The following is a 27910-nucleotide window of genomic DNA, read 5'->3' on the forward strand; positions in this document are numbered from 1 at the left end:
GCGGAGACGAGCCGACGGCTACGGGCCTCCGCAATGAGACCGTTTGGATCGTTCGCACGTACACGCGTGTCCTTTCGTTCGAATTTCGATATCGCGCGAAAACTGCGCGAGCCGAATGCGAATCGATGCCGCTTGAAAAATCATCCTGGCCGTCGTGTCGCGACAAACCGATTCTACGCCTCAACGCTTCTTCGTTCTCCTTTTTTCCTTTTCTGCATTTCTGCCTCGTTGTTTCCGCGCGTCATTGTTTCGCCGATCGAGCCGCCGAGAATGCGTTTTCTGCTTTATTACCGGTGGAACGAACGATTTGTATGGCACGCGTACAGGTTGTGGATGAGAATCGAAGCTGTGGTTTGAAGTCGAATCGCTGATTTTATCGAACGTTTGACCTCTCCACTGATTGGGGCTCGCTTCTTGGCATATTAACGATCGCTAAAGTAGTCTTACGTGATTTCATTAATAACGTAAGGTCGGATAAGTTAATTAGCGTATCGGCGAGTGCGAGAAAAAGAGAATTCTCGTAGAACGAAGCTGTGCAGTGAATCGATAGCGAGATCACCGTTTTTTCCTTTCGGTGATCGTTCTACGTTCCTAGAAGAATAGCATATATTTGTTTCGATTAATTTATGTACTACAGGGCACGTCACGCGTTACACACCTTACTATCATAACCCACAGCCGTGTCTTTTATTTACCGCAATTGTTAAAACTCATTTGTTATTTTCAAGTAACCGTTCAATTATACCGCATTAACTAACCATATCGATTGGAAAGTAGGTATTATCGAAACTAGATTTTCTCAAAGTCCTGTAACACGCATCATCTGTGAGCGATAAGAGAAATTTATATGGTCGCAACACGTTCTAAATTAATACCGATAACGACCGTACGCTGTTATTTACTGCCGAAGGTGCAAATTTCCCGGCTGAAAATACGATCCTATACTTTCACGAGGGGTTCCGTTCCAATCTGGTGTCACTATCGCGGCATGGAAATAATATTCTTGACATTAATATCACTAATGTGCAGATCCAAGTTGCGACACTTCATGGTAATTCATGTAAAACGGCTTTATTTTTGTCACACCGCAAACTGTTAGGACAGAAGTGTAATTATTACCGCATGAATAATTAAAGCAGCTCCGATATAATTATGATAAACAAGTACCATAACTTCTTTTCAGTTCCGATATACATTACGAAACGAGTCTACGATCATGTCGGGTTCCACGCGTTTCCACCACGGCCGTGTCTTATACCCTGAAATTTCTGTACGCGGCCGCCTCTCCGCGTTTCATGCGTGCCGCGTGACGATAATTAAGAATAATCGATCGATCAGCATGTCAGCTGACAGATCGATCAATTAATTAAACGTGCAAACGGTGCGAGGCAGCGGCCACTTAATTGCAGGGCCAACGTGTTGGGAAACCATGAACTGTCGCCTATATCGGCCAAGTGAACGGCTCCCTCGATCATGCTATCGAGAACCAGCTGACACACCGCCGACTCGAGATTCTTAAATAGTTAATATTCCTGAAGGTTGCCTATTAATAATTCCAACTGCTGGTAGGCCATTCTAACAAACATGCGCGCGAATCGTAATCGTTCACGCGTGCATTCCATTTATCGAATCAAACGGGGTAATTGGGTATCGCCAAATTGGAACGTTTCCTCGTGAGTTACATTGCCGATTGGCCTGAAGGCGATCATGGCAAAAAAAGAAACCTCTTTTCTTATAAAGTTCTTCGGCAATACTTTAAACAGTGCGTCGAAATGCGTGATCTTGTAAAAGTTAAATCGCTTTAGCATCTTTTCTGCCCATTTTTGCCATCCAAATGTCAACGTTTCTAATTAGCGAAGGATTCTCGGGAAATAATTGTCAGTCTTTATTCTTTATTATGTTTATATATTATATTACTTTATCACGTTTTACGCTTTGACGAATTTTTAAACATTTACATCGTTTCGATCGGAGTTGGCTAGCGCTCTTAGAGAATTTTGTGCCAGTAAAAGTCTCTAACGTTCGAATAAAATATTTCCTACACCTTAGTTTTCATAGCGTTACAAGTTTCCAAATTTTGTCCTAAAAATAAAAACATTTCCAACTATCGTCGGAGAATTTAGCGTTGTTAAGTTCGTGCAACTAATTCGAGAAAAAGGCGTTTTTCTAAACTACGTTGCAAGCAAATTAAACCTGTTTAACGACTGGACGATAGTAAATGCACCGAGTAATCGCGTATATTATCGCGTAATTATCAAAACGAATATCATTGTGTTTTTAGTACACGAAATGAGACCAGAGGACATTGGGATCGTCGGGTTCAGAGGCGACCCTGACAAGCAACCCTTTATGGTGGGTTACTTTAAGAGTTCTGGCATCAGAGAATCGAAAGTACGACAGAAACGAGATGCCAGGAGAAGAAAGAAGAGCGAGTCCTCGAGTTTGGATTATCGGAATAATCCGTACACCGGTAAGTCCGGAAGGTAACGTCCGATGAATCAGTAAATCTATCATTTCCATCTCCATCTTTCGTATTTTAGAGTAACATCGAAAGAGGAATTTTTTCTCATTGAAAAAGATTCGATTTAACCGTAATGTACAAAGAAAGATCGATCCAAATCTGTATTCCACCTTGTCCTGATTGCGCGTTAAAGTCGTTTTTGTTTCAATAGTTCTACCTCTAAATTGTACTAGCGTAATGCCGATTAGACATTTTAACATAAACATCTTAGTTTAACAACTTGTGCGTGTACTCTGTTTAATAGCCTCGTAATTGACAGCCTATTCTCTTACTCGGAGCGCAGTGCAACAAAAATTTTTAATAAGACCATACATAGAAACAGGCGGTGTAACGTAAAAACAGTTGAAACTGTAATGTCTCTATCTCGATAGAAGTCGTCGAAGTGCATACGTCTGTATTTAATAATTAGAGAAACAAAGAAGCTCGTAAACCGCAATTTTGATGAATTTGAATTCCTCTCTTAATACGTAAGAAATACGCGTATTCTTTGATTCGTACTTTACCAAGACATCGCTAACTGTAAGAAATAACGATGAACAATCGGTAATCGTTATCATTTTCCAGATCCAGGCGTACAATACAACTCGAGGACCTGTAAAATTCAAACGTTGTACGTGAGCTTCAGGGACCTGAAGTGGCAGGTAAGTTACGCGAAGAGGCGTAATAATACGCATATTTGATGCAATCATGTGCTACACGATCATCGGGACTCGTAGTTTGCCGCGTACTTATCGATGATCGATATGAATATTTATTTTGCAGGACTGGATCATAGCACCGGACGGATACGACGCATATTATTGCAGCGGCGAATGCAATTTCCCTTTGAACGCTCATATGAACGCGACCAATCACGCGATCGTCCAAACGTTGGTGCATCTGGTTAGCCCTGGTAAGGTACCAAAGCCTTGCTGCGCGCCCACCAAGCTCTCGCCGATCTCCGTGCTGTATTTCCTCGACGAAAGCAACGTTATACTGAAGAAGTACAAAAACATGGTCGTCAAGAGCTGCGGTTGCCATTGATCGTCCGGGATTAGCAAGATGTATACATGTGCGGACAGCGCGTTCGAAACGACGATAAATCGAACGCAAAGCGAGCTGTGCGGCTGAATTTTCCGAGTAGAATCGATCGACAGTTCTTAATTCGATCGATGGAGAGATCGAGACGAGTATCTAGCGTTATGGAATTATTCCTTTTCTTTATTCATTCACCTATTCGTCCGTGCGAACGATTTTTATTTCGCTGATATGTCTCATCGAAGATTCTCAGAGTTTGCAATCGTTAGAACGTTAAATAATGGCAAACGCTAAAGCACTCTGTATAATTATAAAATCACATATTATTATTCCTGCAAGAAATTAAATCGTTCGATAGTCGTTTGATCTTTTAAAATTCTTACACTGCGTTCTAAGTTCGTATGATTTTCTCAATTGCTCAGAGTGCAATTCGACGTTCGAATTAAGCTGTTGTCGCTCAAAATTCCGCTCGATTCTCGGTTCGACGAAACAAAACTGCAGTGCCTGTTCGCCTGTGTTGGACGTGAACGACAAACGCTGATCGATGGCGGATTTCAAGCGTCGCAAGAAAATCATCGGTCGTCTGGTGCCAAATTTCGACTAGTAGATAGTGTAATTTCTCGAAACAAGTGCTTCCGTACTAACGATCGTAATAATTTTCGTCGCTGGAAAAAGTGAATAATTGAATGGGAACAAAAACGATCGACGAATACCTGCGACTCCGACACGTGATTTTTATCCGGTTTTAGTGGATACATTGTAATATACATATGTCCGTAACGATCGGGGTTATCAACCGATGCTTCGAATCGTTTCTTTCTTTCTACCTTTTCCTTCCTTCTTTCTCTTTCTTCCTTTCTTTTTTTATTTTCCTTTTTTTTTTGTTTTCTTTTAATCAACTCAGATATCTCATCTAATGTTCAAACATTCGATCGGTTAATATATCGTTTAGTGATATTAATTTAACGAAGTCAAGCTTCCGATATTATAGTCTGAGAAAAAATGAAACAAAGAGAACGTGGTTGTTCGGTGAGTTTCTACGTATTTGATCTGTCGTTGTTTTGAAAAACACATTTGTGTTCGCGTTCTTCCGTTCGCTCGTCGAAGGCCTCTATGTACGCAAGCCGACACGAAAAGGAAAAAGATATCTTTTTTTTTTTTCTTGTAATTAGACTTATTTATGTTTGTAAGTAATGCGTCTGACCGAGAGAATAAGAGCTCCGTGTGTAATACTCGTAGCAGATTCGTATGTGTACAGGTTGTTTCATAAGATAATCCATGAATCCAGCAAGTGACAGATCCCTCGCGCAAAAGCGAATTGATTCTTAAGACAGGTTTGTCGGTTGTTGGCTTCTGATCGATCAACGGATTGCGCTGAAGAATCAAGAATTAATAATTTTCATCCGAGAATCTCTCATTTACGAAAAGTCTCGCTACTTATCGTATAAAACATTCCACAGAGTAGTCGGTTAATTGTCACCTTAAATATCATTGAAATTACGAAGAGTGGGAAAGAGTTTATCTATGAAAGATAGCACGATAGAAAAAATACGACGAAATCAAGTGTTATAGTAGGATATTATGATAACTCTATAATACGAAGAATTTATTTGTTATTTATTCTTCTTCTTAAGGATTGCGAGTTTGATTAATTTTCATTATTCATGAAATTGAAATACTCAAGAATTTGAATGAATATACCGAAGAAAAACGGAATTTTATCCTCAACTGCGATGATATAAAATATCGCTGTGACGTAGCTCCAACCTAACTTACAATAGTCTGCATTAAGTTATTTAATTTGAAAGTACGTACTTCCTCTTTAATTTGAATTTTCTATCTTATGTGACAAAGGCCGTGAGTAGTGTTGTTCGCGTAAGATATAAGATACGAGTTAAAATGAAGTAACCCAATTCAAATCTAATTTAAACTGTAGCGATTACCTATGGGCCAACAATACCAATCGAAGGTTAATATAACACTTAACTTTTGTAATTACAGATAATTGCTTAATTCAATTAGCAATATCTAGACGATTATACATATAGAACAAGCGGAATAAGAATTATATGACTAAATCTTTTCTGCTATATAATTATTATAAATGAAATATTTTTCTCTAGCTTCCTCGTTCCGAGGGATATTAATCCTCTATAACAAGAATTCTTTGTTTCATTTTTCTTGAAGAAAAAAGAATCGACGTTGCTTGCAATTTGTTATATATAATATTATTATTTTATTATACGATAATTATTCCAACGAAGTCTAAATTTCAATATGCAACGATACAGTGATAGTAAGTAAAGTAAAAATAAAGGATATAGCGATAGAAGTAAGTAAAACGATGACAGAAAAGATACATATCAATTTTCAATTTAAATTTCGTTATAGAGGATTAACATGGCGACAGTTACCGAACCACCCTGTACATACTTACACACCCTAGTAACTCAACTTTCTATGTACATGTATGTAAAGTGTAAATTTATATACATATAAGTATATAGAAAGTGGACAATTCTTTAGTACGATTTTGTAGTATCGTAATTATAATGCGACAGAAAATCAGATTTGTCGAACGAAATAAACATCATAAGCGAATATTTTTCAATCGAGGCGAAAGTACATATTTTCCAAAATCTCGTGCTTTTTACTTTGCGTCCCACATGCAAGTCGGTATTGTTCGCGCATTTCAAAATTATGCGTTGACTCCATTTTGAAACGTATGCGTTTAACGCAATCAATCGATTAATCATACAATCGAACGATAATCGCACAGTTTTGTTCTTCCTTTTCTTCTGTCTTCTTCCTTTCTTTATTTCCCCCTTTTTTTGTATAGATTTCTATTTTTTACAAGCTCTTAGAAAACGTACGAGAGTTACGTTATAGTCATACTTAATTGACGCGTGAGATTAAAAGTTTTATAAATTATTCCGACGCAAGATTCGAATGTGGTGCCGCCGCTGCTCGAGATATGTGTCAGCGTTGTTTAATGGCGTTTAACGAGCGTTTAACCGTGTGAATGGGAATGAAGCATAGTTCATTTTAGCTCGTGGGTGCGTGAATGCGTTCGTGGATGCGATCACAAATCAATCGATGAATATATATAGTCTGTGGTATTATTAACACAACTTTTGTAATGACAATGTAAATATATCGTTGTAAATACGTTCTATAATGCATACTACATAATATGTACAATGTACTTGTGTCAGTTCTTTCTTTTTTATTACCATGCCTCTATTAAGTACGTGAATCATTTTGAATATGTCTTATTGGTAACAGTATCTTTTAATCAACTTAATGATTCGTACTGAGGAAATATATCTTAGTTAAAAGGTTAAAGTTACTCTACTTAGCTGCAAATCTAATTTAATTTACATGATCATGAGTAACAGCCACAAAGCGCAACATTACAAACTTGACAAAAACGAACGTTTCCCTAATTCAACTTTATACAAAAGGACGTGACAAATATTAATATCGTTTGTTATAATGAATTTTAACAATTCATGATGATAGATACTAAGAAAAATGTATAATTCTGACAATTCATAACAAAGAACACTAAAAGTATGAATGTTTTGACGATTGGGTAGCGATTATATGCAATTTGTATATTGCTCATATTTACGTTAACAACAATCGATCTAGTACCGATCAGACGTTAATAATGTCATGATAAAAGTAACGAATAAACCATTTTTTGAAATATGTAATAGGTATTGGTATTGATAATTTGAATTTTTGTATTTATTGAATTCCGAATGTTCGAGACGACATTTTTATTTAAATATCTATACTAAATAAGTTAGTCTGTCTGCTGATAGGTGGCACTGCATGTATGCCCCACGATAATTTTACATAGGAAATCAGTTTTAAACAGAATTTTAAATGTTTTGAACGTTATGTACTATGAATTAATGAAATAATTAAATTCTGAATATCATATAAATAACTTAATACGTAATATAAATTATTTCATACATAGTCCAGTAAATATTTATTGTATAATTTACTTTGATTTGCAATGGTGTGAAAATGCATGTATATTTAGTATATAAAATGTGACATACCAATTACGATGGAAACCGGTTTCATTGTTGCATCTTGAGAAGTTGATAACAAATCTGCTAGACGCTTTTAGATTAGATCTAAACCGTTGTCACTACGATGTTCATTATTCGACGATTCAGATAGGCACGAGATTTTTCAAACTGCATTTCGACCAATCAAGTTCGATCATACTTGGTTACAGCATATTTAAAATTAACTCGTTTTCAATCGATAGATTATTTGAAAATCTTTCAATTTTCATCAAAATATACATTAACCGCCAACTATCTATGAAACTGAGTATCTCTCGCACATTTAAAACATAAAATAAAGAACTAAATCATAGTACTTAGAAAATATCGTTGTCGTGAATTAATTCGACTGGGAAGAACATGGCGACCACTCTCGAATACGTTTCGATATATCGTTAAGCGATATTCTCGCTCCAAATCGATGATCGTTTTCACGATGGACGGCGAACGTGCCGTGGGCTTGATGTTCATACGAAATGACGATTTTTCGTGCTGACAATGTTTCTTGCTTGAGAATTCACGTGCATCGGCATATGCGACTGTGATTTTCGAGCGTCTCGCATGGGAAACAGATAGTAACGATTGTGAAAAACCAACGAATCGTTAGTGGTGCTAGTGCGAAGTTTGAGCTGTGTACGACAGTAGTCTTCTCGTGTGCTTTCGTGCCGCTGTCAACGAAAATCCGAATATCCAGATCTTAGTTTAATTATACGAGAAAATTTGATGAAACGGATAAAAAGCACATTGTGAATTTGAGTTCAAAGAACGAGAACACACACATTCGTCATTTATTTGAAGGAAATAAGAGTCGCGCGAGGTACGCCCCTTTTACAGGTGCCAATACCATTTTTGCAACACCCATCGAGTGAATCGACCACCGGAGACACCTCTCGAGGAAGCTGAATTTCAAGACGTATCCAAATTTCTTTGGTGATACGCTTCTGTAATTTTGAATTGAATACCTGTAGTTGGTTTTTCCGCTGTTTCGCGTAAAATCGATAGAGAAGCTCGCACATTACCCGAGGAGTGCGGAACGCGCGACGACTCTTGCTGACAAAAATAGCAGGGTCCACGGTAGACACGATAGAAGAGTGTCCTTAACTGCTACTGTTCATCCTTTGCAGTGTTTTATCGTGAGCCGGCATTATTTCGACTGTAACTTTTAACTGCTCTGCGTACGGCGCTGCTTGTCCAAAGAACGCTATTTGAAGTTTCAAAACATCGTGTCTATTGCAGCCTTGTGTATGTTCCGGCACGAGCCATAAAGTAGCCTGTGATCATTTCAATTTTCTGGTTACCGATCTTACTGTAAATGTTATACGTAAATCGATGATTGGTAGGTGAGTGATACAAAATGGACTGAAAATCGAACACGGCATCGTTTTAACGCGGATAATTTACTCGTAAGTGATATTGCTGTTGTCGAAGCGCACAATCTAACCTTACTTCGAGAAAAATTTAGCGGTATTTGTGCCACCTAACCTTCGCGTTCGTCAAACGGAGTGTTCGAATTGTTCGACGTAAATTCGTAAACGTGCCCGATGATCCCGTGACGGAAGAAATATTGGCGTGCGTGTGTCGAGTAACGCGAAATACTTTGAACGCATTGTCTCGCCGGCTATGACGAGAACAAGGACCCGTTCGATCGGATCGTCGCTGCAGCCGTCGCGAATGCTGTGATTTCGTTGAATGTGGAGTGCGATCACGCGCCTCTTCGTTAAGGGCAAAACAGAGGAATCTGCCCCGAGGACGAAGGATCGGACGTGTGACGGCGTGCCCGATACGGTCGTCCATGTTTTCGACGCAATGGATCGTAACGCGGGTGACGATCGACGTAAGGGCCCTGCCGGCGAGCAACACCACGACGGAGCCGAATCCGAACACTTCTCTGATGCCTACGATTCCCGTCAGGTATTTATACATGTTCTACTTTTAATTCTAAACTCTATTATGGCTATATCACTGAATATTTACAAAAATTATCATTTTGCAGATTAGAAGCTTGACAAATGTAATTGGTATGACGTTAGTTTGTTGTAAATAATATAAATGGTAATAGTTGTAGATAAGAAAGAGAGCAATGTATATTTATATTGCGGTATATGTAATGTAAGAAATACAAGTGACATAGGTGCTATTGTTTAGACAATAATAGCGTTGATTTTATTTTAAGTTACTAGTCTGCAAAATGAATCGACACGTTCAAAGTTGTTCATTTGATTGATTTCAAATTAGGTTTCATCTGATAAAGAAATAGTCGTTGTCTTGTATTTTGTATCTTGTATAATTTTCTATACGCTGTATTTTCCAAAATATCGGTATTAAATTTTTGGTAAAAAGTATGTCGTTAATGTATAGCAGATTCTTGCAAAGTACTAGGAACATTATAAACTTCTACGTATAATTTTTTTTACATATTTTCTTTATGTCGAAATTTGTACATTTTTATTCAGACAACTTTTTATCACAGATGTGTCCTTTGAAATCCTATCTTTGATAGGTGGTGCTTAGAAAATATTAGTTTCCTATCGAAAGAATCACAGATTCATTGGAACAATCATAAAATTTATTTTTGAAGAAATAGAGTAGAATAGTGTAATTTGTTTTTTATTTTCCTATATTTCTATACGTTCCTCAAAGTACATAATACATACATATTTTGGAAAGCTAAATAGACTTGAAAATTTATTCAGCTTCATTTTATGGTACTGTTTCCTAATTACATATATAAAACTTTTCATTGTATGTTCGTACATGCATATATTTGTGCTAGAAGAATATTTCCATATAAAAGTACTTGAAATAAGTATTAAGTCATAATTACTGCAGATCATATATGTAATTCTATGTATAAGGTAGTTCCTTAGTTTGAGCGAAGCGCAATATTAAAACTGATATTTCTAATAAATAATCACAGAAATTTATTTATTAAATTTTAAGAACAATGTATTTTTATTAAACAATTAGATTTTAAATTATATTTTTTTATTAGATTTGTAAATTATTTCAGCATGAATTTTACTCACAGACATTAACATTTATTTTTGTTCACAATTTTGCAACATATCATTTATTGATACTGCTGACACGTTTGTTATTAATTCGTGTATGAGTCAGCGGTTCCCAACTACTTTTTCGTATTTCAAAATTTCTTGTTATATTATTTTGTGGGACGTAGCATGAGATTCACTATTTCAAACTCAGAGCTGTGACTAATTAATCTTCAATGCTCACGATAACATGTCAGAAAACATTGTTAAAAAAGTGCATGCTATCTAGCGCGAGGAATTCATTTTTATAGTATAATAAACTTGATACAATGAAAAATATATTTTCATCGACTAAAAAGGAGAAGAATGGCCTTGAAGTCTTCTCAAGGATTTCAATAGTATATACGCTATACGATTATTTAAATTAACATCACAAACACAAATTACAAACGAAATAAAATGCAAATCAATTTTCTAAGAAACGATCAGGAAATATCGCAGTTATTTTTAATATCGATATTTATTTATACCACACTTTTCAGTAATGATTTCGTTTTACGAACGTAACGTTATCATTGTGAATTCTATGCTAAAATTCTACTAACTGTATGCTGAAATTTATATACAAGACTAACAGAACTAAATAGAGTGTTCGCGTTACTGTTAATTTATTTTTCATTAATTCGAATTTGCAGAGACTATCGAAATTTCTCGTAAATAATTTATAATACGAAGATGATATTCCCGGAGGCTGTTGTCGTTGCGAGCAGACTAATTTGACCGTAGGAGAAGAGAGCATAACGTTCGATCAATGAAAAGATATCTCTGCGCAACGCCTCGTGTCCAAGGCTCGTTACAAGCTTACTCGTTCTTGTATCATATTCCAATTATTTGTAATTAATGGAGTCTGAAGCTACACGTGGAGATCTTTGCGTGCAATAGCCACGATCAGGGCGACTATCTCGTTGAATATTATTTTAACGTTCGATCGGCTTAACTTGATTGCATCTCTATTAATTATCGTTACGTACTTCTTACTGTAACAAATAATTTTCTTACAAAATCTATTTCTGAAATTTAATACATGTACATGTATTGTATTTATTCGATGGATGGATTTGAGTTAGTCAGGATTTAATCGATTCCAAATACTCGGTTAGACCATCACCGCATTCTTTGGCACGTGGGTCATCAGTGACCTACAGAGGACTGTTCGCTGAAGCTGTTATTTTCGTCGTTGGAGTTGAAATACGTATTATGGGGAAATGCTTCGTGATACGTTTAGCGAATGTATAATTATCGCGTTTAATGCATTTGATGTAGAGTCGACGATGATTCATACTACGTAGTAATATTCTTCTAGATTAATAAAGTTCTTCTACGGTGTTTCGTTTTGTTTCGTTATTTCTTGTAAATGCAATAAAAGAAGATCAACGTGTGGTACGGGTGGTGAAATGAAAAGAAAACGATAGCGTATATCTACTGTGTTATGTACCTTGAGCGAAGTATTTAAAAAGCATCGTACGTTACGAATTTTGACGCAGTTCAATGGGAAAATGAGTATGGGATTTGTATTAATCATACCTCGACAAGTATCGTTCATTAGATTATATTCTTCTTAAGCATCAAGTATACTTGCGATAATAGAATGGTAATATCTCTTCGATAACATCTGATTCGTGTCATACTTATTATGTGCTTAACGAAAGTTAATAATAACCTCTGTCATTAAGACCATGTAAAATCAATGTTATAGAGACATGTAGAAATCGATAACTTAATTAATATTCAAACGTACCAGGAACAGGATTGCTTCATAATTTACTTACGATTAATGAAATGCAGACGTGATACTCAGCTAAACATGGCATTCAACCGGCCCGTGTAATTTATGGCGTAGTAAAGGCAAGAATGTGCCAATATAAAATATCGCTTAATGTACTAACAAATAAAATTAATAAATAATAACTTATATGTCGATAGATACATCAGATATGATATTTGTGATAGTAATGCAATGCCATGAAACAGCATTGAATTTCTATAAACTTGTTACAAACTAAATCTTATTTTGTCTATAAATATTCTGCCATATTTTCTTCTATCGTACATGTTTGTTCGATGTTTGTTATTTATTTTGGCTTACTTTTGCGTTTAATGTCTAACTAGAGAAGGCATATCACACGAATATTCCACTTTTGCATCAGCCTGTATGTTTGTCAGAATTGAACGATATGGAGAATTGTTGAGAACCGATCATCTTGTGTCTATAAAACAGACTGCTTACAAAGGCAACAGATTATTTGGGAATATTAATGAATTAAAAGAGACGGAATAATCTATGACAAAATTTAAATTGGTACAATTCTCTGGTACATGAGTGGAGCATCTATCTAGAGTTGTATTCTTCTGAACGTCGGTGTTACTTTGAACTCGATCGTGTTCTTAAGTAAATAATTTCTCAAGTTTCGATCTTATTAAAATATCAATAGACAGATAAGTTTTAGGACCGTAGCGGGATTAAAAATGACATGTTTGCTACCAAAGAGACGTTCCATCTTCGTCTTTTCCGTATCATTAATTATCTCGATAATTTAGAAGGATCGCAGAGACTAATTTCGATTAATGCTTAATCTTGATTTTGAATTAATAATTACGCGTTATATGATTACAAGAGACCAATAATTCACTCGATACAAATTTTAAGGTATCTGATAGATCACAGCAAAATCCGTGAAAATTACTCTCGTACGAAAAACCAAAATTCTTCTGTACACTTTCTGTACACTGGTATTTCACGTGCTCGTTTACGGGTAGCCGTGGCAGACTGTCGTACGAAAGCTATTCCCGAGCTGCGACGCTATGACGAATATGGCGTCGTTTCCTGTACGCAAGGTTATTTATTGCACGGTAAAACGAGCCTGTACCTGCGCGGAGAACCACCTCCTCCAGCCACAGGAGACTTTTTTTGGCACGGTGCGGCGTGCAGGATCTCGAAGAATCGCGACGCACGCTCGTAATTATCAGTTTAATTACGCCACTGTCGCTGACTTCGAATGAAGTGGCGCGAGAAACTCGTCCTTGGAACAGCGTTTGGAAACGTCGTGTTCCTAGAAACCCGATCTTCCCGTTCGTACTCACTGTGAACTCGTACTCACTGATTTATTATTATTATTTATTTTACTTAAGGACGCGTCAACCTACTTTTATGGTCATTAGCGATCGCGATTAACGGAACGAGAATGTACAAAGAAGAACGTAAAATACAATAAGTGTAAAATAGTAATTACTATTACTAAAACTAATAGCAACCATACATTTTGAACACACATACACACATAGATATATATACACGGTAAAATAGCAATGCGATTAACTTAAGTTTAAATTAATAGGGTACAGTGTATGTTAAAGCTAAGTTGGTAGTTTGCAATATCATACTTGGTGATAGAAATTAATATCTTTGAGAAAGTAAGGAAGATTTTCCGCAATGGTTTTGATGATTCAGACATGTCTGGGAGACTAAATTTAATTTTCTGTTGGGAGACGTTACTACAGTTAAGAAGATGATTCGCAGACGGAATACAGTTACAGTGATTTCATTTATTTGGCTGATTTGTAGTTATAAGGCGAGAGTGTGTCAGTTGTGGTGTAATTCTAAGTCTGCTGGGAATAATTTGCTTTTTCCTATTACGATGATTTATTTCAAGTAGAATTTGCATATTTTAGTATTGCTTAATTCTGTTTTACGTTCGAGAAAATAGCATAATAGCCGTTACTAAACTTTGTTGAAAAAAGAAATGTTGTTTACTTGCCGTTAACCCGTAACTGGTCTGACGTTCGTTTCATCACAGTATAATAGAGAAACTCGTAGAAATATTTTGAACAAGTTGTAAATAAATAACTTTCTTTAGTAGTGATTTTTACATTTCTCATTTTGCAAAAAAAAAGGAAGTCAAGCAGCTTTTCTATCGCAAGTATTGCAAATACTTTCAGAGTTTTATCCTCATTCTCTCATGTTTTATATTTCGTTTGGTAAAAAGGCATCTAGAATATTTGCATACACGTCGCTATTTATTCCTTGGACTGCCTTTTATGCTCGTGCACTCAAGAATACTAGGTAACTGGGTTACGCAGACACGTCGAACTGATTAGAATTGTGTTACATGGTGATATATGCATACGATAGCTAAAGAGAAATTATAAAATTTTTAGAACATCGTATCACGAGATAGCGAGATAAGCTTACGATATAAATTTATGCCACGGGAAAAATAACATTGATAAGTGAAAAATTAAAAATAGGTGGATATCCTGTGTACTATACGTAACCAATTTCCTTTCGCGATATAATTTTCTCTCCCTCTGTAAATATAATTTTGAATATAAATTTTCGTCGCCCCCATCGATCACTTTAGATGAAAAATCGATTTTCGATGTATTAGGTTGTCCCAATAGTTTCCTTCGTTCAAGGAAATAATAAATGCGCGACATTTTCTGTTTTATGTTATTTTATTGAATTATGTATGATCGATTTTGTTCCAGCAGAATCAACAGAAATGGGTCATACATAATTCAATAAAATAATACAAAGCAAAAAATCTTGTGCATTATTTCCTTATAAAACGAAAGAGACGGTTATAAGAAATTAAAATAAAAATGAAACTGCCAACTGATCATTTTACGATGAAACTCAATAATAACTTTATCGAAAAGAAAAATAAATTTTAAACAGATTCCTCTACTGCCATTCGTTTCGTTTGCTGAAATCTTTGTAGTCGAATTGTCGATTCTCTCCGCGAGTATAACTCCGATTTCAATTATTTAAAATTGCTGTGGCAATACATTTAATTGAAAACCAGCTCTACAAATTATTCCTTCGGCGCGTTAAATCGTTATCGAGCCACGAAGCACACGTGATAAAAATATTCGAAACGCGAGACCCGGTACGTTTCATCGTGATCAACGTTTTCTTCAACTACTTAGGTATCCATTCTATCTGAGAGTCGAGCTTCCCATTGTTCTGTGCGGTTTCGTTGCACCGTTAATCCTGGCACATGGCAGCTTGCGCAAACCCGTAGCAATAAACAATCAATATGTAGGCATCATAGTGACCTCGTTATCGATGGTCAAGCTTGGCCTGTGCCCAAACGAACAGCCGTGTTCTTTCGGTTCCTTTTTAGAAAAAGGTGTCAGAAATGTAGCTGGTTGTCGTGCCGCAAGAAAGCGACGACGGACTTTTGCCAAGCGATCATTCTTTCCTCAGCTGTGAAAGAAATTCCCTCTTAAACGTTGATTAATTCGATTTTAGTCACGCGAACTTTTGGAAAACTGTCTTGGCAATGGAAACACGACGGGCATGCGAAAGGAGTGTAAATCGACTATCGATGACTCATCGATTTTTGTGAAAAAAAACTTGTACGATATCACAGCTGTGCTGCATATATTTACGCTGACTGACGAAAGTAATCGAACATTTGTGATCAGCGTTGGTTAAAATTACTGTAAAACCATGACTACTTGGAAATTATAAATTTGTGCCATTTAAAAGATCAAGATATAATTATTCCTTAAATCTTCAGTCGTGTAGATTGTCTCATTTCCACAGTGGTTTTTCACGTTTTATATTTCAAATGACGAAGTGCTGTAATCTGTTAGAAGCTAATTATACAATTGCAGGTAATCTGTAAATACTATTTAAGTGTCTTTAAACATCGAATCGTTCGCGGAAGCCTGTTTTCCTTCTTCGGATAAAAAATATAAATTGTTCACATGCTATGAATGTTCGTATTTAATGCATGACTCTGTTCTTTCGTCAATTACGACTGTCGCGTCGCAATAATTTTGCCTAATCAATGTCGTCTGATAAACTTCATGTCTGACATAATACGTGTTACACGGATCAAGCGATGTGTAACTATGATTGAAGATTGAGATTGAAATCCGTGTTATCGGATGGCTCCATTAATTCGGTAGCATGACGATCGATGATAAAGACGTTATTGCACATGGCGACGTGTTTAGACGTAAGTAGATTCGTCTGTATAGGTTCATTGGTCGTTGGATAACAGCTGTAATTATTCCGCCATGCACAGCTGTGAAATATCGAGAAACTGGTGTTCGAGAGACGAGTGTTGATCGTTCTCGTTCGTTTCTGTGAAAATTATTCATTAGCGCGCGGAATTATTTTGCATTATTTCATTTAATTATCCCGGAGTGAAAACTGTGAGAGTACACGTAGAAACAAAGTGTATAGTACCGATCGTCTATGGTTTGACACACGTATGCTACGATCTAAATAAAGTGAAATTAATGGAAGAAAGTGATTTTCACAATGCACTTGTTCCAAATTTAGAGATTGCCCAATTTAATAACAAATGGTTTGTTAGAATTTAGAGAGCAACCACGTGAACCACCACGCTACAGTTTCAATGGAATTTTGTAAAATATTTAAAAAAAATATTCAATCGAAGGCACTTTGTTCTCCATGTAACATATTCCACCATGTACGAATTTAATTTATATTTGTTGAAAGCGGAGTAGTATCCGATAATTTTTGAAGTATCTCACGAAGAATATGTTAGATTATAGAAATTTAATATTCCTCTTTCCAAGTAAAAATATTACACGGCACTCTTTATTTATTTATTACGACACTTTTGACAAATATTTGTTAATTTCTCATTAATGTATCAAATTTCATTGGAATTAATATTTCATTCATTCTGCCATTTCTTCACTATCGTATACCAAATAGACATCAAACGATTAGCTTGCTTTTTGTATTAAATTAAAAAGTATGCACTTTTTACAATCTCGCTATATAGACGTTATTAGAAATATTCGTACATCTTTCTAAATATTTTAGTACGTGCCTTTATTAATATAGCGTTGCGTGCAGAAGTATGTAAGCTGCTATAGACGATGCTATCTAGAAGGATCTTTAAGCCTTAAATTGTTTCCGCTGATTAATGTTGCGGAAACAAAGTACCTAATCTAAGGTGTGTCGCATAATTCCGCGCCGTGTCGGAGAAAATATTCTGGCAACATCACGAAGCCTTAGCAACTGTTGCCAATCCTATTAAAAATGAAGCAAAAAATGAAATTTGTCGTCTTAGGAATAAAAAGCTTATACACGATGCAAAATATAATCCAAATGATCAAATATCTCATATATTATATAGGGTGATTTGAGAATCGATTGCTAATCTGAGACTCTGATGACTTGGACGTTTGAGAGAAAAGACTTAAAGACGAGAGAATGGCTGAGACGATATTCAAAGGCACATTGCTGAAAGGAGTTAGTATCTAAAATCGTTCGGTCTCGTCTCACTGGGCATCATCATCGTTTCACACGGTCGAATGACTTCATTCAGAGCTTGGAATCGTATTCATCCTTCGTTTCCTATAAATAGCCTACGCTATTTACTTTCTGAACATTTTTTCACTCTCTTCTTGGTAGCGGGTAATAAAAACTGAATGGCGTTTGCATTCGAATAGTCCGTTTGCACGTTCAGTGTGTTAGGTACATCGCCAGATTCTCTGCAACGTGACCGAGAGGAGATTAATGGAAACGTATCACTTCGATACTCTCGTTTGAGTTTCTGCAAAGCTATTTAACTTGGGAATTACATACTTAAAGTCGGACGAGCACCGAGCGAGCACTCGACTTATCTTCGCGCGGATAATTTGAATGATAACACGTAGAAATTTGCTGTAGGTTACGCGAGTTCGGTGGATCTTCGTATGTCAAAATTGCGTCTGTACGCATTCAGGTTGGGTGTATATTTGATATATTCGTGAGTTTTGGAATTTCCAAGTGCAAATTTTTATCGCGATTGGTACTCGTCTGTTTACGATTTGTCCAATGTTTTCGTTCGTCCGCTTGTCGAAACAAAAAGTTGTGATCAAATAAAAAATGTTCGCGTCAGCGCCGCATGTTCTTTTTTGTCGCGAAATCTTTCAAGAAGGAAGCTACGATGAGAATTGTGTTTGGACAAACTTGGCCAAATTATACCTCGCCAAAAAATTAACAAAAAGAAACTGTTGCATCAGAGAATCGTATCATCGCACCGTTACCAAAAATCGACTTCGTAAGATTACCAATATCCAGCTCCATTTGCCATATTCCAAAAATCAAACAATTTTCATCCATTCCCATATCGTCGTTTATTTTACACCGAGATGAAAAAAGGAGAAAGACACGTTAAATCCGTTCAGTGTTCATCTCCATTTGAAAACTCGTTTTCTTCTCGTATCACGAACGGTGTCACGACGAAGAGAATAAAATCGAGCACACTCTACTCTTGGACACATAATGTCATAGCGTACAAAAATCCAGCTATAGATGGTTAATTGCGACTAGTCGATGTCATTGTATCCACCAGTCTAAATAAAGCTGTGCTTGCTCCAATGATCTTGACTGATCGATCACGTTTGGTCACGACCAGTGCTCTCTCTAGACTAGAACTACTTACTATCGAGGCTTTTCCGGGACGTTTTACATTAACAATCGCCTCCACGGTCAACTCTGACGAGCTATCTTTCCAAGAGGAAAATCGCCGTGGTACACCTTGACGATACCTTGTAGGGTAATCGAAACGTTCATGATGTATGCCTTGGATGCCTGTGACCGACTCGCTTCTCACACGTTACACGATGCTGCGATTCATATTGCGTTGGTTTCATCCTTGCGAGACGCTCGCCTTTGTATTTGTATTATATAAGATAACTTTGAATGTCGAATTTGTGTTTTCTTCTCTCGAATGGATACTCGTAGGTGTAGTTGTTCCTTGAAATTATTCTCGGTTCGCTTTCTTTTATATACGATAATTTAAATATTAACTAAACATTTAATTCAATGTAACACACGTAAGTATCGAGATCGTAGAAAGATACAATTACCTTTCCGATTTCCTAGATTTCGGCATGTTTGAGATTAGAAAATTTGAGTAATCATAATTTTTAACATTCTACATCCGAGTTTTATTTTTTTCACTTAACCAATAGTTAGTAGAATTGCATAGTTAACAATAATAAATAGCTTTCAAGGGACTTACTCCATCGGCTTATCCGCTATTTTCGTAAAGCCGCATGTGCAGGAAAGTCATGGAATTTTCAAAGATCGTATTTTCGACAAAAATCGCGACGGTTCAGGCCACGAAGCGCGCCTTTCTTTTCAATTTCGAAATCCAGTAATCCGTGACTGAGAAAAATACGACGAAGGTAGCGTGGGTGGCGAAGGCAAACGCGAGATATCAGCGTCATGTAGAACTCGTAAATGGTAGAGGCGTCGGGGCATGGGATAGGTTGTTGTTGTTGTGTTGTACGCGTGCATTTACAGTGTTTGGTACATCCTGTGCTGCATGGTGTAGCTTCGGAGGCTGCGCGAAGATAAATCGCTAGACTCGAACAAAGGTCACCAACATAGAGAAAAGCCTTTCGAGCGATCGGTTCAATTAAGAATTGAAACCTTTATTCACGTGATAAATGATGCATTAGCGAGAGAAAGAACAACATTTCCACGCGCTGGCTAATCCCTTCGTTTGTTTAAACGAAACCGTTAAACATTATTCTCATAGTGAGTTTCGTTGAATTATTTAAAAGCTGTTTTGTCGACCATTCGCGGAGAGACGCGATCCCAAGAAACGCGTCAACAGGAATCGTAAATTCCCGTTACGATTTTACAATCGAAACTGATCGATCCCCTAATTCGTTGAAGATAATAAAGGTAGTTGAATTAATTACAACGCTGAGGTAGCAGGTTATAATGTATTCTTTATTCCAACCACAATTGTAGACAAGATAATTACGCTCGTTGTGTGTATGTATATATTAATTAGATGAGTTATCAAAAACAGATATAGTTAACGAATATATGTCGACTGAGTTAAAGTAGTGAACCCAGCGCAGAGATGTTGACTGATCTATAGTTGTAGATCCAGTAAAGTTCGGTGATGATGCTGTCACGTACGGGTGAAAATTCCGGGAAAAATAGAAAAACCTACGTTTCCCCACTTTCATTTGGTGGAGCAATAACTATACAGAACATCTTGATCCATAGTTGTTTTATGCCACTTAACGGCCTTAACGGTCACATCGAAATGTTTAGTTTTATGGCAGTTCTTTATGATTATTATGGTGCAACTGTATATGTTAACTGTGTGTAATATGTATAACTGTGTTATATTAACATAGCGAGTGGCCGCCTCGACCGAGGGATGGATTCCGGGCTACGCAAATTGTCACCGGACGTAATAGAGGTATACTCGACTTTTGTTAACTTTATTAAGAATTTTGAACGTTTTGAACATTATTCGATATTTCGATTTTAAGGATAATTATTGTCCAAGAAAACGAAATCATAGTTGATTACTACGGTTTATGTGATCGCGACGTGGGAACTGGAAATCAATAGTTGCTATAAATAAATCGTTCGGTATTGTTACGACGAGATAATAATAAAATATCATAGAGGTGATAAGTAAATAAAACAAGGTTTACGAAGATAAAGTTCAAATTAGCATCACAGAGTATTAACATTTCGATATCAAAGGTAGGAAGAGAAACTAACTCGGATATATTTGTAAATGAATGAAAACATGATGCGTGCGTGTATAAAAACGAATCAGGAGTTAAATTCTACAGAGCACGATGTAATTGATCTTTCAATAAAAACAATAAATAAAATAAAACGTGACTGTGTAGTAATATAAAATTTCCTGATTACGCGTGTTTACTTTTCGATACGCTTCTTGTTGATTTAGCTTCTCCTGCAAAACGTACAAAGTTTACTTGATAACGCAGTGTAGTTTATTCACCTGCATTAGATAACGTAAAGATACCAATATACGCAGTATAGATACGCGAACATTCTTTTCCAGCTCATATTACGTTCCATAGAGTCGATGACAGTATAATTTTTTTCGAACGAGAGGCGTTACGATTAAATGTATATTATTATTATTAATTCTCTTCAGAGAGTTTCAACTTGTAATTTTCTAGCTCTGTAAGAAGGCGATAAGTACCGCTTTCAGTCATCAATTCGCCATTAGGTAGGAAAAGCTCGGTAGATACGACTCAACGTGCTATTATCACAAATTTGCCAAAGTGTTCGGATGTATTTGAGCGGTGGTGTATATCAAAGCTGAAATATCTGTTTTATTTTTTTCCATTAAAAAGATCCAACCTCCCTTCCCATAGAATAAACAGTCTGAAACTCTTTTTTAGCGGAAGCGTAAGCGGATAAGCGCTCATGAACGATAGTATATGGTAGAAGCGATGAATGGTATCGCCGGCGATGTGTTAAAATTCTGACTCAAAAATAACCTGCTTTTTCGAGAACATGTCGTAAAATTGCCAATGAAAATCTCCATGTATTTTGTTCCGTTGAACGAGGTACATTTACGATGCAGCTGTACTTGCAATATTCTGCTGTGCTTTTTATCGCACTGTTACATATTTATCATATTTACATTATTAAATTGCGAAGAATGATAATAGGATTACTAATGATAGCAATCATAGGATGAGACGTAATAACGTTAGCTACAATGTTGCCACTAGTAGAACAATAGGCAAACATAGCACGGCGAAGTTTACTGCTAGTTAGGTTTCTTTGCTCGTAGCTTGTAACTACACACTGTTTCCTTAGTCTTTGTTCTTTAACCTTCTCAGTTAGTTGAACGAGCGTTTAGTTCAGGATATTAGATATATGTACGTATGCGAAATTTATGGCAACGTACGCTTTCAGAGCAAACAAGATTTCCTGATAATATTTGAGAATTGGTTCAGATAAATAAGCTGTTAATTTGCTGAAATGTCTGCTATCTTATTAATCATGTTGAATTTCTAATATTTTATGGATGCAGTAGGTTGCAACATTAATTTAGATGTAATTTCTTATTCGTTTTTTCATCAATCGAAAATATACATTTTTCATTTCTTTCACAGTGTAATTTTGCTCATTAAATTACAATTCTTATGATAGGCAATCAATATGATTCTGTTTTGTAACTCAACAATTTTTTAATCGATAGTTTTAATAACTATTAAGCTTTTAAACTGAGTTTCGTAAACATTGATTTAAAAAATAGAATAAGAATAGAAAAATGAAGGAGAAATAAATAAATAGTTGCTTTAATTCCATACTATTGCTCAATTGGTAAATTAATTGTTCTATTTATATCGTTTTATCCTATTTCATTTATTTTATCATAATAAATAACGTTAACGGCATAGCAATATTCTCTTGTATAACGAACTCATTGGAGAATCTTAATGTTTGATGTTAGGCCTTTCTTTAATTGGATGATGGACGATCGTCATCACGGCCGTTATACAATACGATTGTCAAGGATGGGAACGATTGTCAACAATAATTTACTGTTTTACCTACTTATCCAATCGTTTATGCACACTATGCGGTAATAATATGTATCCGTTAGTTTTTTAATGGTCCCTCATTTTCTAGTCAGGCTTCTTTAACTTTCATTTCGTATTCATAATCAAGTTCATCGCGTGTTAAACAAAATTGTAAAAAAGCGTGATGGACACCATTATGTTTTAGCATCTTCGTTCACCTAGAGCATTATTTAAATTTTACATATAACGAATCGTTCGTAGTTCGTGATTCAGGAAAGAATTTCTCGCCTTACAGCGCTTAAGAGCACTTTAGAAATAATTTACTGACACAATTTTGGATACATTAACGGATGTAATTAAAATAATTTCGAATAAACTAACTACGTTTGAAAATGCGTTGTTCGTATGAAATACAAAATCCGATAGGAAATTTATCATTGCTCTTTTAGTTGATGTTGTATCAAAAAGGTTGACGAACAGTAAATATACATGAGCATAGTAAATAGTCAAGCTCTGTTAGAGTCGAAGGGATTTTCCCTAAATTTTGTATCGTAACTTATCACAGAAGCGAATACTTCCAGGTTTTTTTAATTACAAATTTTCACGCGTCACTGTAATGGAATCAAAGAACTGTAAGAAAATTAGAAATGTGAGGAAAGGAAAAAGATTTGTAAAATCTCATTTGTCGTAAAAACTGGTATAAATTTCCTGTAATTGAAAATGAAATGAATTAAATGGTATAATTTGTGAATCAAATCCTTATTATTACGTTCTAAAGTATTTCCTTGGGAAAGAGAGAATAAGATCATTCGTTTACATGGAAATTAGTATGTATGTATAACTTCATCGCAATTCAGGAGATAACGACGTACATATGTATTTCACGTTCAAATACTCAGCAGTGTTCCATGACAGTAAATCATCAGGCGAGGTTCCATGCTATAGAGAAACGTGATGGGATTAAATAAGTCGTTCACGCTTGTACTCAAGAGGGAACCGATGCACGCAATTCTGTAATATTCTCGTGTAGTAAGCTTCTCCAAAAAACGAGATCACCATGCTTTTTCATACACATTCTTTTGCCAGTAGAAGTTTGCGAAAAGTTAAAATAGCTTCCAGAAGTTTCCAATCGCAAAGAAATATAGAAGCATGGAGTATAGCGTGGTTTACAAACTCTACTGTCTGTTTAAACTTCGTGTGAAAGTAACTTTATTATTATTATAATGTTTAGTACGTTTCACAAAAGAATTCTTAGCACAAAAACGTTATTAAACCGTTGTAGGAAAAATATACAACGTATATTTCTGAGGTGGATAGGTCGTGATAGGTGCTGAAGAAAGACTAAAGTATAATTTATATATAAATATATTTATTAACAATACTCTCAATGTACACTTTACGTAGAGCTCACGATTATACTTAGCGGTTCGTACTTCGCGGTTGCAACTCGATTTCTAGACGATGCGTTACGATAGCGTTCAGAAGAGTGCGCGATACAAGTTCGGATGATGATTGCTCAAGATGCGTCAAGGAATTCTATTTAACTACCAACTGACTTTTCGTCACGAGAATACTGCAGAGGAAAATTATAACGAGGTGTGTCTAAGAATACAAGATCATCGGATTCTTCGAGGAAAGCCTTCGTTTTTTTTTTTTTTTTTAATATTTATTAAAATTACAATCAATTCTCGCGTTGAGAATTTTCAGTAATTTTTCTGGCATGGCGCAGTAACATGGCTAATTATTTATAATAAATTGATACTTATTATAGATAAGTATAATTTGTACGTAGGTATTGTAAATAAGTAAATGTTACTTAATTTAAATAACTAGTTGAATCTATCGTTTAGGTCTAGCGGGTAGTGTCTCTTCAGCCTGCGGATCTGGTCGTATCAAGTAGTCCAGTGATTAGGGGGTTTCGGTGTTTGTTGACACTTCTGCTATATCTGTCGCTATATTTTGCTATTTCCTCTTTGACTGTGGGTATCTTGAGGTCGCGGTGTATTGTTTCGTTGGTAATATACCAAGGTGCATCAATTAGGGATCTTAGCGTTTTCGATTGAAAGCGTTGAAGTATTTCAATGTTGGAGTTGCTTGCTGTTCCCCATAGTTGGATTCTGCAGGTCCAGACAGGTTTTATTACGGTCTTGTAGAGGGTAATTTTATTCTGTATGTTTAGTTTGGAGCGTCGGCCCGTGAGCCAATAAAGTTTTTTTAGTTTGTCCTTAAGTTGCTTCGTTTTATCTGAGATATGTTTTTTCCAAGTTAGCCTCCTGTCCAGGGTCATGCCCAGATATCTGATTGAGTCCTTGCTAGGAATTATTGTGTTGTTAATGGTGATCTGGGGGCAGGTTTGTTTTCGGAGCGTGAAGGTTACATGTGAGGATTTTTTTTCGTTAATTTTGAAGCCCCATTCATGAAACCACTTTTCCATGGAGTCGAGACATCGCTGGAGAGTGGATGAGGCAATTACCGGGTCTGCGTTGGTTGCTAATAATGCTGTGTCGTCAGCAAATGTTGTTATTGTTATCTCGTTTGATATAGGTAAGTCAGCAGTGTAGATGGAGAACAGTAGGGGTCCGAGGACACTACCTTGGGGTATGCCAGATTCTATTGGGAATGTTGCAGAAGTGGTGTCTAAGCATTTAACCATGAATTGTCTATTGGTTAGGTAGGATTTTAGGATGGAGTAGTAGGGGTGTGGTAGAATTTTTTTAAGTTTGTATAGTAGCCCTTCATGCCATACTTTGTCGAATGCCTGTGAAAGCCTTCGTTAGAAAAGTGAGGGAAATGGAAGTCGTTGTGAATTGGTTAATCTCTAAGTTGATGGTTGAGGAAAGATGCTAACCGTCTTCGAGAGAAAGTTGCTAGCGGGATAATACATTTAGGGAATACGAAGACAAAAACTATTTGTTCGTTTGAAGAACCTTAGCTAGAGAGTTCTAAGATTTATAACGGGTCCTTAGGCTAATTGCAAATATGCTATTAACATTTTCGACATCTGGCGATCGTCTTTTGCGAAGGACAGAGTCTTTGTGTAGCAGGTCACAGGACAGAAACCGTTGGAAAGTTTGCTGTCGAGTATTGTTGCATTTCTTAATTCGGCGAATTTGTGCAAAATCATTTTTATATTGTTCGTTTGTATTACGTTGTAAGATCGTGGCGTTTTTACCTCGCATTTTTATTCGAAGAACATATTGGCGAACGTGATGCGAAATTTCAGTTTAACGATGTTGAGAAAAGTCATCGTTCAGCAGCGTGCAACGTCAAAAAGTAACGTTGCTTTTAATTTCATGTATTTTTGGAGTATTAAACGAGTAGGTTTCCGGTTACACAGCTACAAAGTTTTCCGAATTTCGACAGAGAAATAGTTAATTACAGTGGTTGCGGAGTTTCTCGGTAACAGAATAACTAATTGCAGTGCATACAGAGTTACTCAGGTAGCTACAGGTATAACTAATCGCAGCAAGCAACACTTATTTTCTGCTAACTTTGATTCCCGCTGGGAAGTATATTTCTATCGACTATTTAAGGAACGATGGATTTGCAAAGGGGGGGAATAACAAATGTATTTCTATTAACTGAAAGCTATACGGTGTTCATACTCGTTTATATCATGCTATGCTATTAAAGAGAGGATGCTCGTTTCCCCTTCAAGGAAAAATTCTGTTCCGATGATGGAATGAAATTCCTTTCTTTACGTTAGTTACAGAAATTTTAAAGTCTATCCATTTTGGTTTTTAGCGAGATCACGTACTTCTACATATGTGTGTTACAAGCTTCATGTACATATAACGCGCGCGCGCTTACATGCGATGTACTTTTGCATATTATAAATGTATGACGTTAATATTATACAACAGACGAACAAAATTATTATGCGGCGTATTATCTTTTATTTCATGACGAAGTAAATCACCGAAAATGCATAAAAATGATTTCCTTTCTGTATAATTCCGTATCTTCATACGTCGCGTATCTCGTCACATTTAAAAACGCACGAAAAATCTGCAGTCCGGACAACGCCTACGTCCTAAATTTCCCTGCAACAACCTGTCAAACAAATTCCACTGAGAATAAATCTTATCGTACCGCTTTCTCTCACGATTCGACATCGACAAAAGCAAACGGAAAATTAACATCTACGCACTTTCGACTCTACCCGATACGATCGAGCGAAGAAATTTCTCATCGTCTGTTCAGGGTAGACTCGTTCGCAGCAGTTTTCCTCGAACCGCTGCCCTCGCGGTTCATTACGGGCCGTAATTTACGGTCTCTCGATTAAGAACGATTTTCTCGTTTCCTGGCGTCCTTCGCTATACTCTGCTGCGGTACTGGTACGAAAGGAAGAGCATCTCGTCCAGTCACGTCCCTTGTGAAAAGACGCCTTCTTCTGCAACCTACCGCCAATCGACTTACTACATATGTGAATCACAATGATTCGCCTTCCCCCTCCGGTTTCCAGCGTCACAGACCTAACGATATTCGTGCGAGTGCACGAGGCCTAGAGGAGCACGCCAGCTGACTCACGCAGCCACCACCATAGAGTCCTCTCCACACACGCGCGCGCACACACACACACACACACATACACGAGCTCTCTTTCGCTCCTCTCTTGCCTGGCACACACCGAGAAAGAGAATGAAGCCACGTTTCGCCTCTAGTCTCGCTCCAAACTCGGAACACTTCTGGTATTCGCGGTCAGTTCCGTTCTCTAGCAGCTCGGCGCGCCACGCTGATTAACGGCCCGTCGATTTCCCCACGGACATTTAACGATTTCCCAGGGAAAATAGACACAGTTCATCAGGATCGTGTGTACAACGCTTGAAATTATCGGCTTGTTGGAAAATTATAATGGAAGCCTGATTTTAATAGCGATTGACGTTTACGTCGAGTAGAGTTTAACGTGGCTTCGTTAAAAGTTCCAAGTT

The 27910-nt window shown here is 36.6% G+C and overlaps 2 protein-coding genes and 1 long non-coding RNA gene across 29 annotated transcripts in view; 2 read left to right on the plus strand and 1 right to left on the minus strand.

Annotated features, from left to right (window-relative positions):
* Positions 1–6743, plus strand: part of LOC100748431 (protein 60A) — a 42108-nt gene extending 35365 nt beyond the window's left edge. Inside the window, exons 4-6 of the mRNA XM_003493968.4 lie at positions 2282–2470; positions 3086–3162; positions 3284–6743. Coding sequence (XP_003494016.1) covers positions 2282–2470; positions 3086–3162; positions 3284–3544 — 527 coding nt within the window. The 3' untranslated portion in view covers positions 3545–6743. The remainder of the gene's footprint in view (positions 1–2281; positions 2471–3085; positions 3163–3283) is intronic.
* LOC112213853 overlaps positions 1–7918 on the minus strand; it is a 51541-nt gene extending 43623 nt beyond the window's left edge. The window contains exon 1 of the long non-coding RNA XR_002947769.2: positions 7615–7918. This is a non-coding gene — a long non-coding RNA (uncharacterized LOC112213853). The remainder of the gene's footprint in view (positions 1–7614) is intronic.
* A 158-nt stretch (positions 7919–8076) lies between these two features.
* The window catches only part of LOC100748792 (patronin), an 87103-nt gene continuing 67269 nt past the window's right edge, over positions 8077–27910 (plus strand). For 25 of the 27 annotated variants that reach the window (XM_024371577.2, XM_024371582.2, XM_024371584.2 and 22 more), the window contains exon 1: positions 8077–9537. In XM_024371577.2, coding sequence (XP_024227345.1) covers positions 9316–9537 — 222 coding nt within the window. In that variant the 5' untranslated portion in view covers positions 8077–9315. The remainder of the gene's footprint in view (positions 9538–27910) is intronic. The other 2 variants (XM_012392436.2, XM_012392439.1) reach the window with 1 other exon arrangement.

This window comes from Bombus impatiens, unplaced genomic scaffold, assembly GCF_000188095.3.
Source record: "Bombus impatiens unplaced genomic scaffold, BIMP_2.2 scf_1445, whole genome shotgun sequence".
Taxonomy (NCBI): domain Eukaryota; kingdom Metazoa; phylum Arthropoda; class Insecta; order Hymenoptera; family Apidae; genus Bombus; species Bombus impatiens.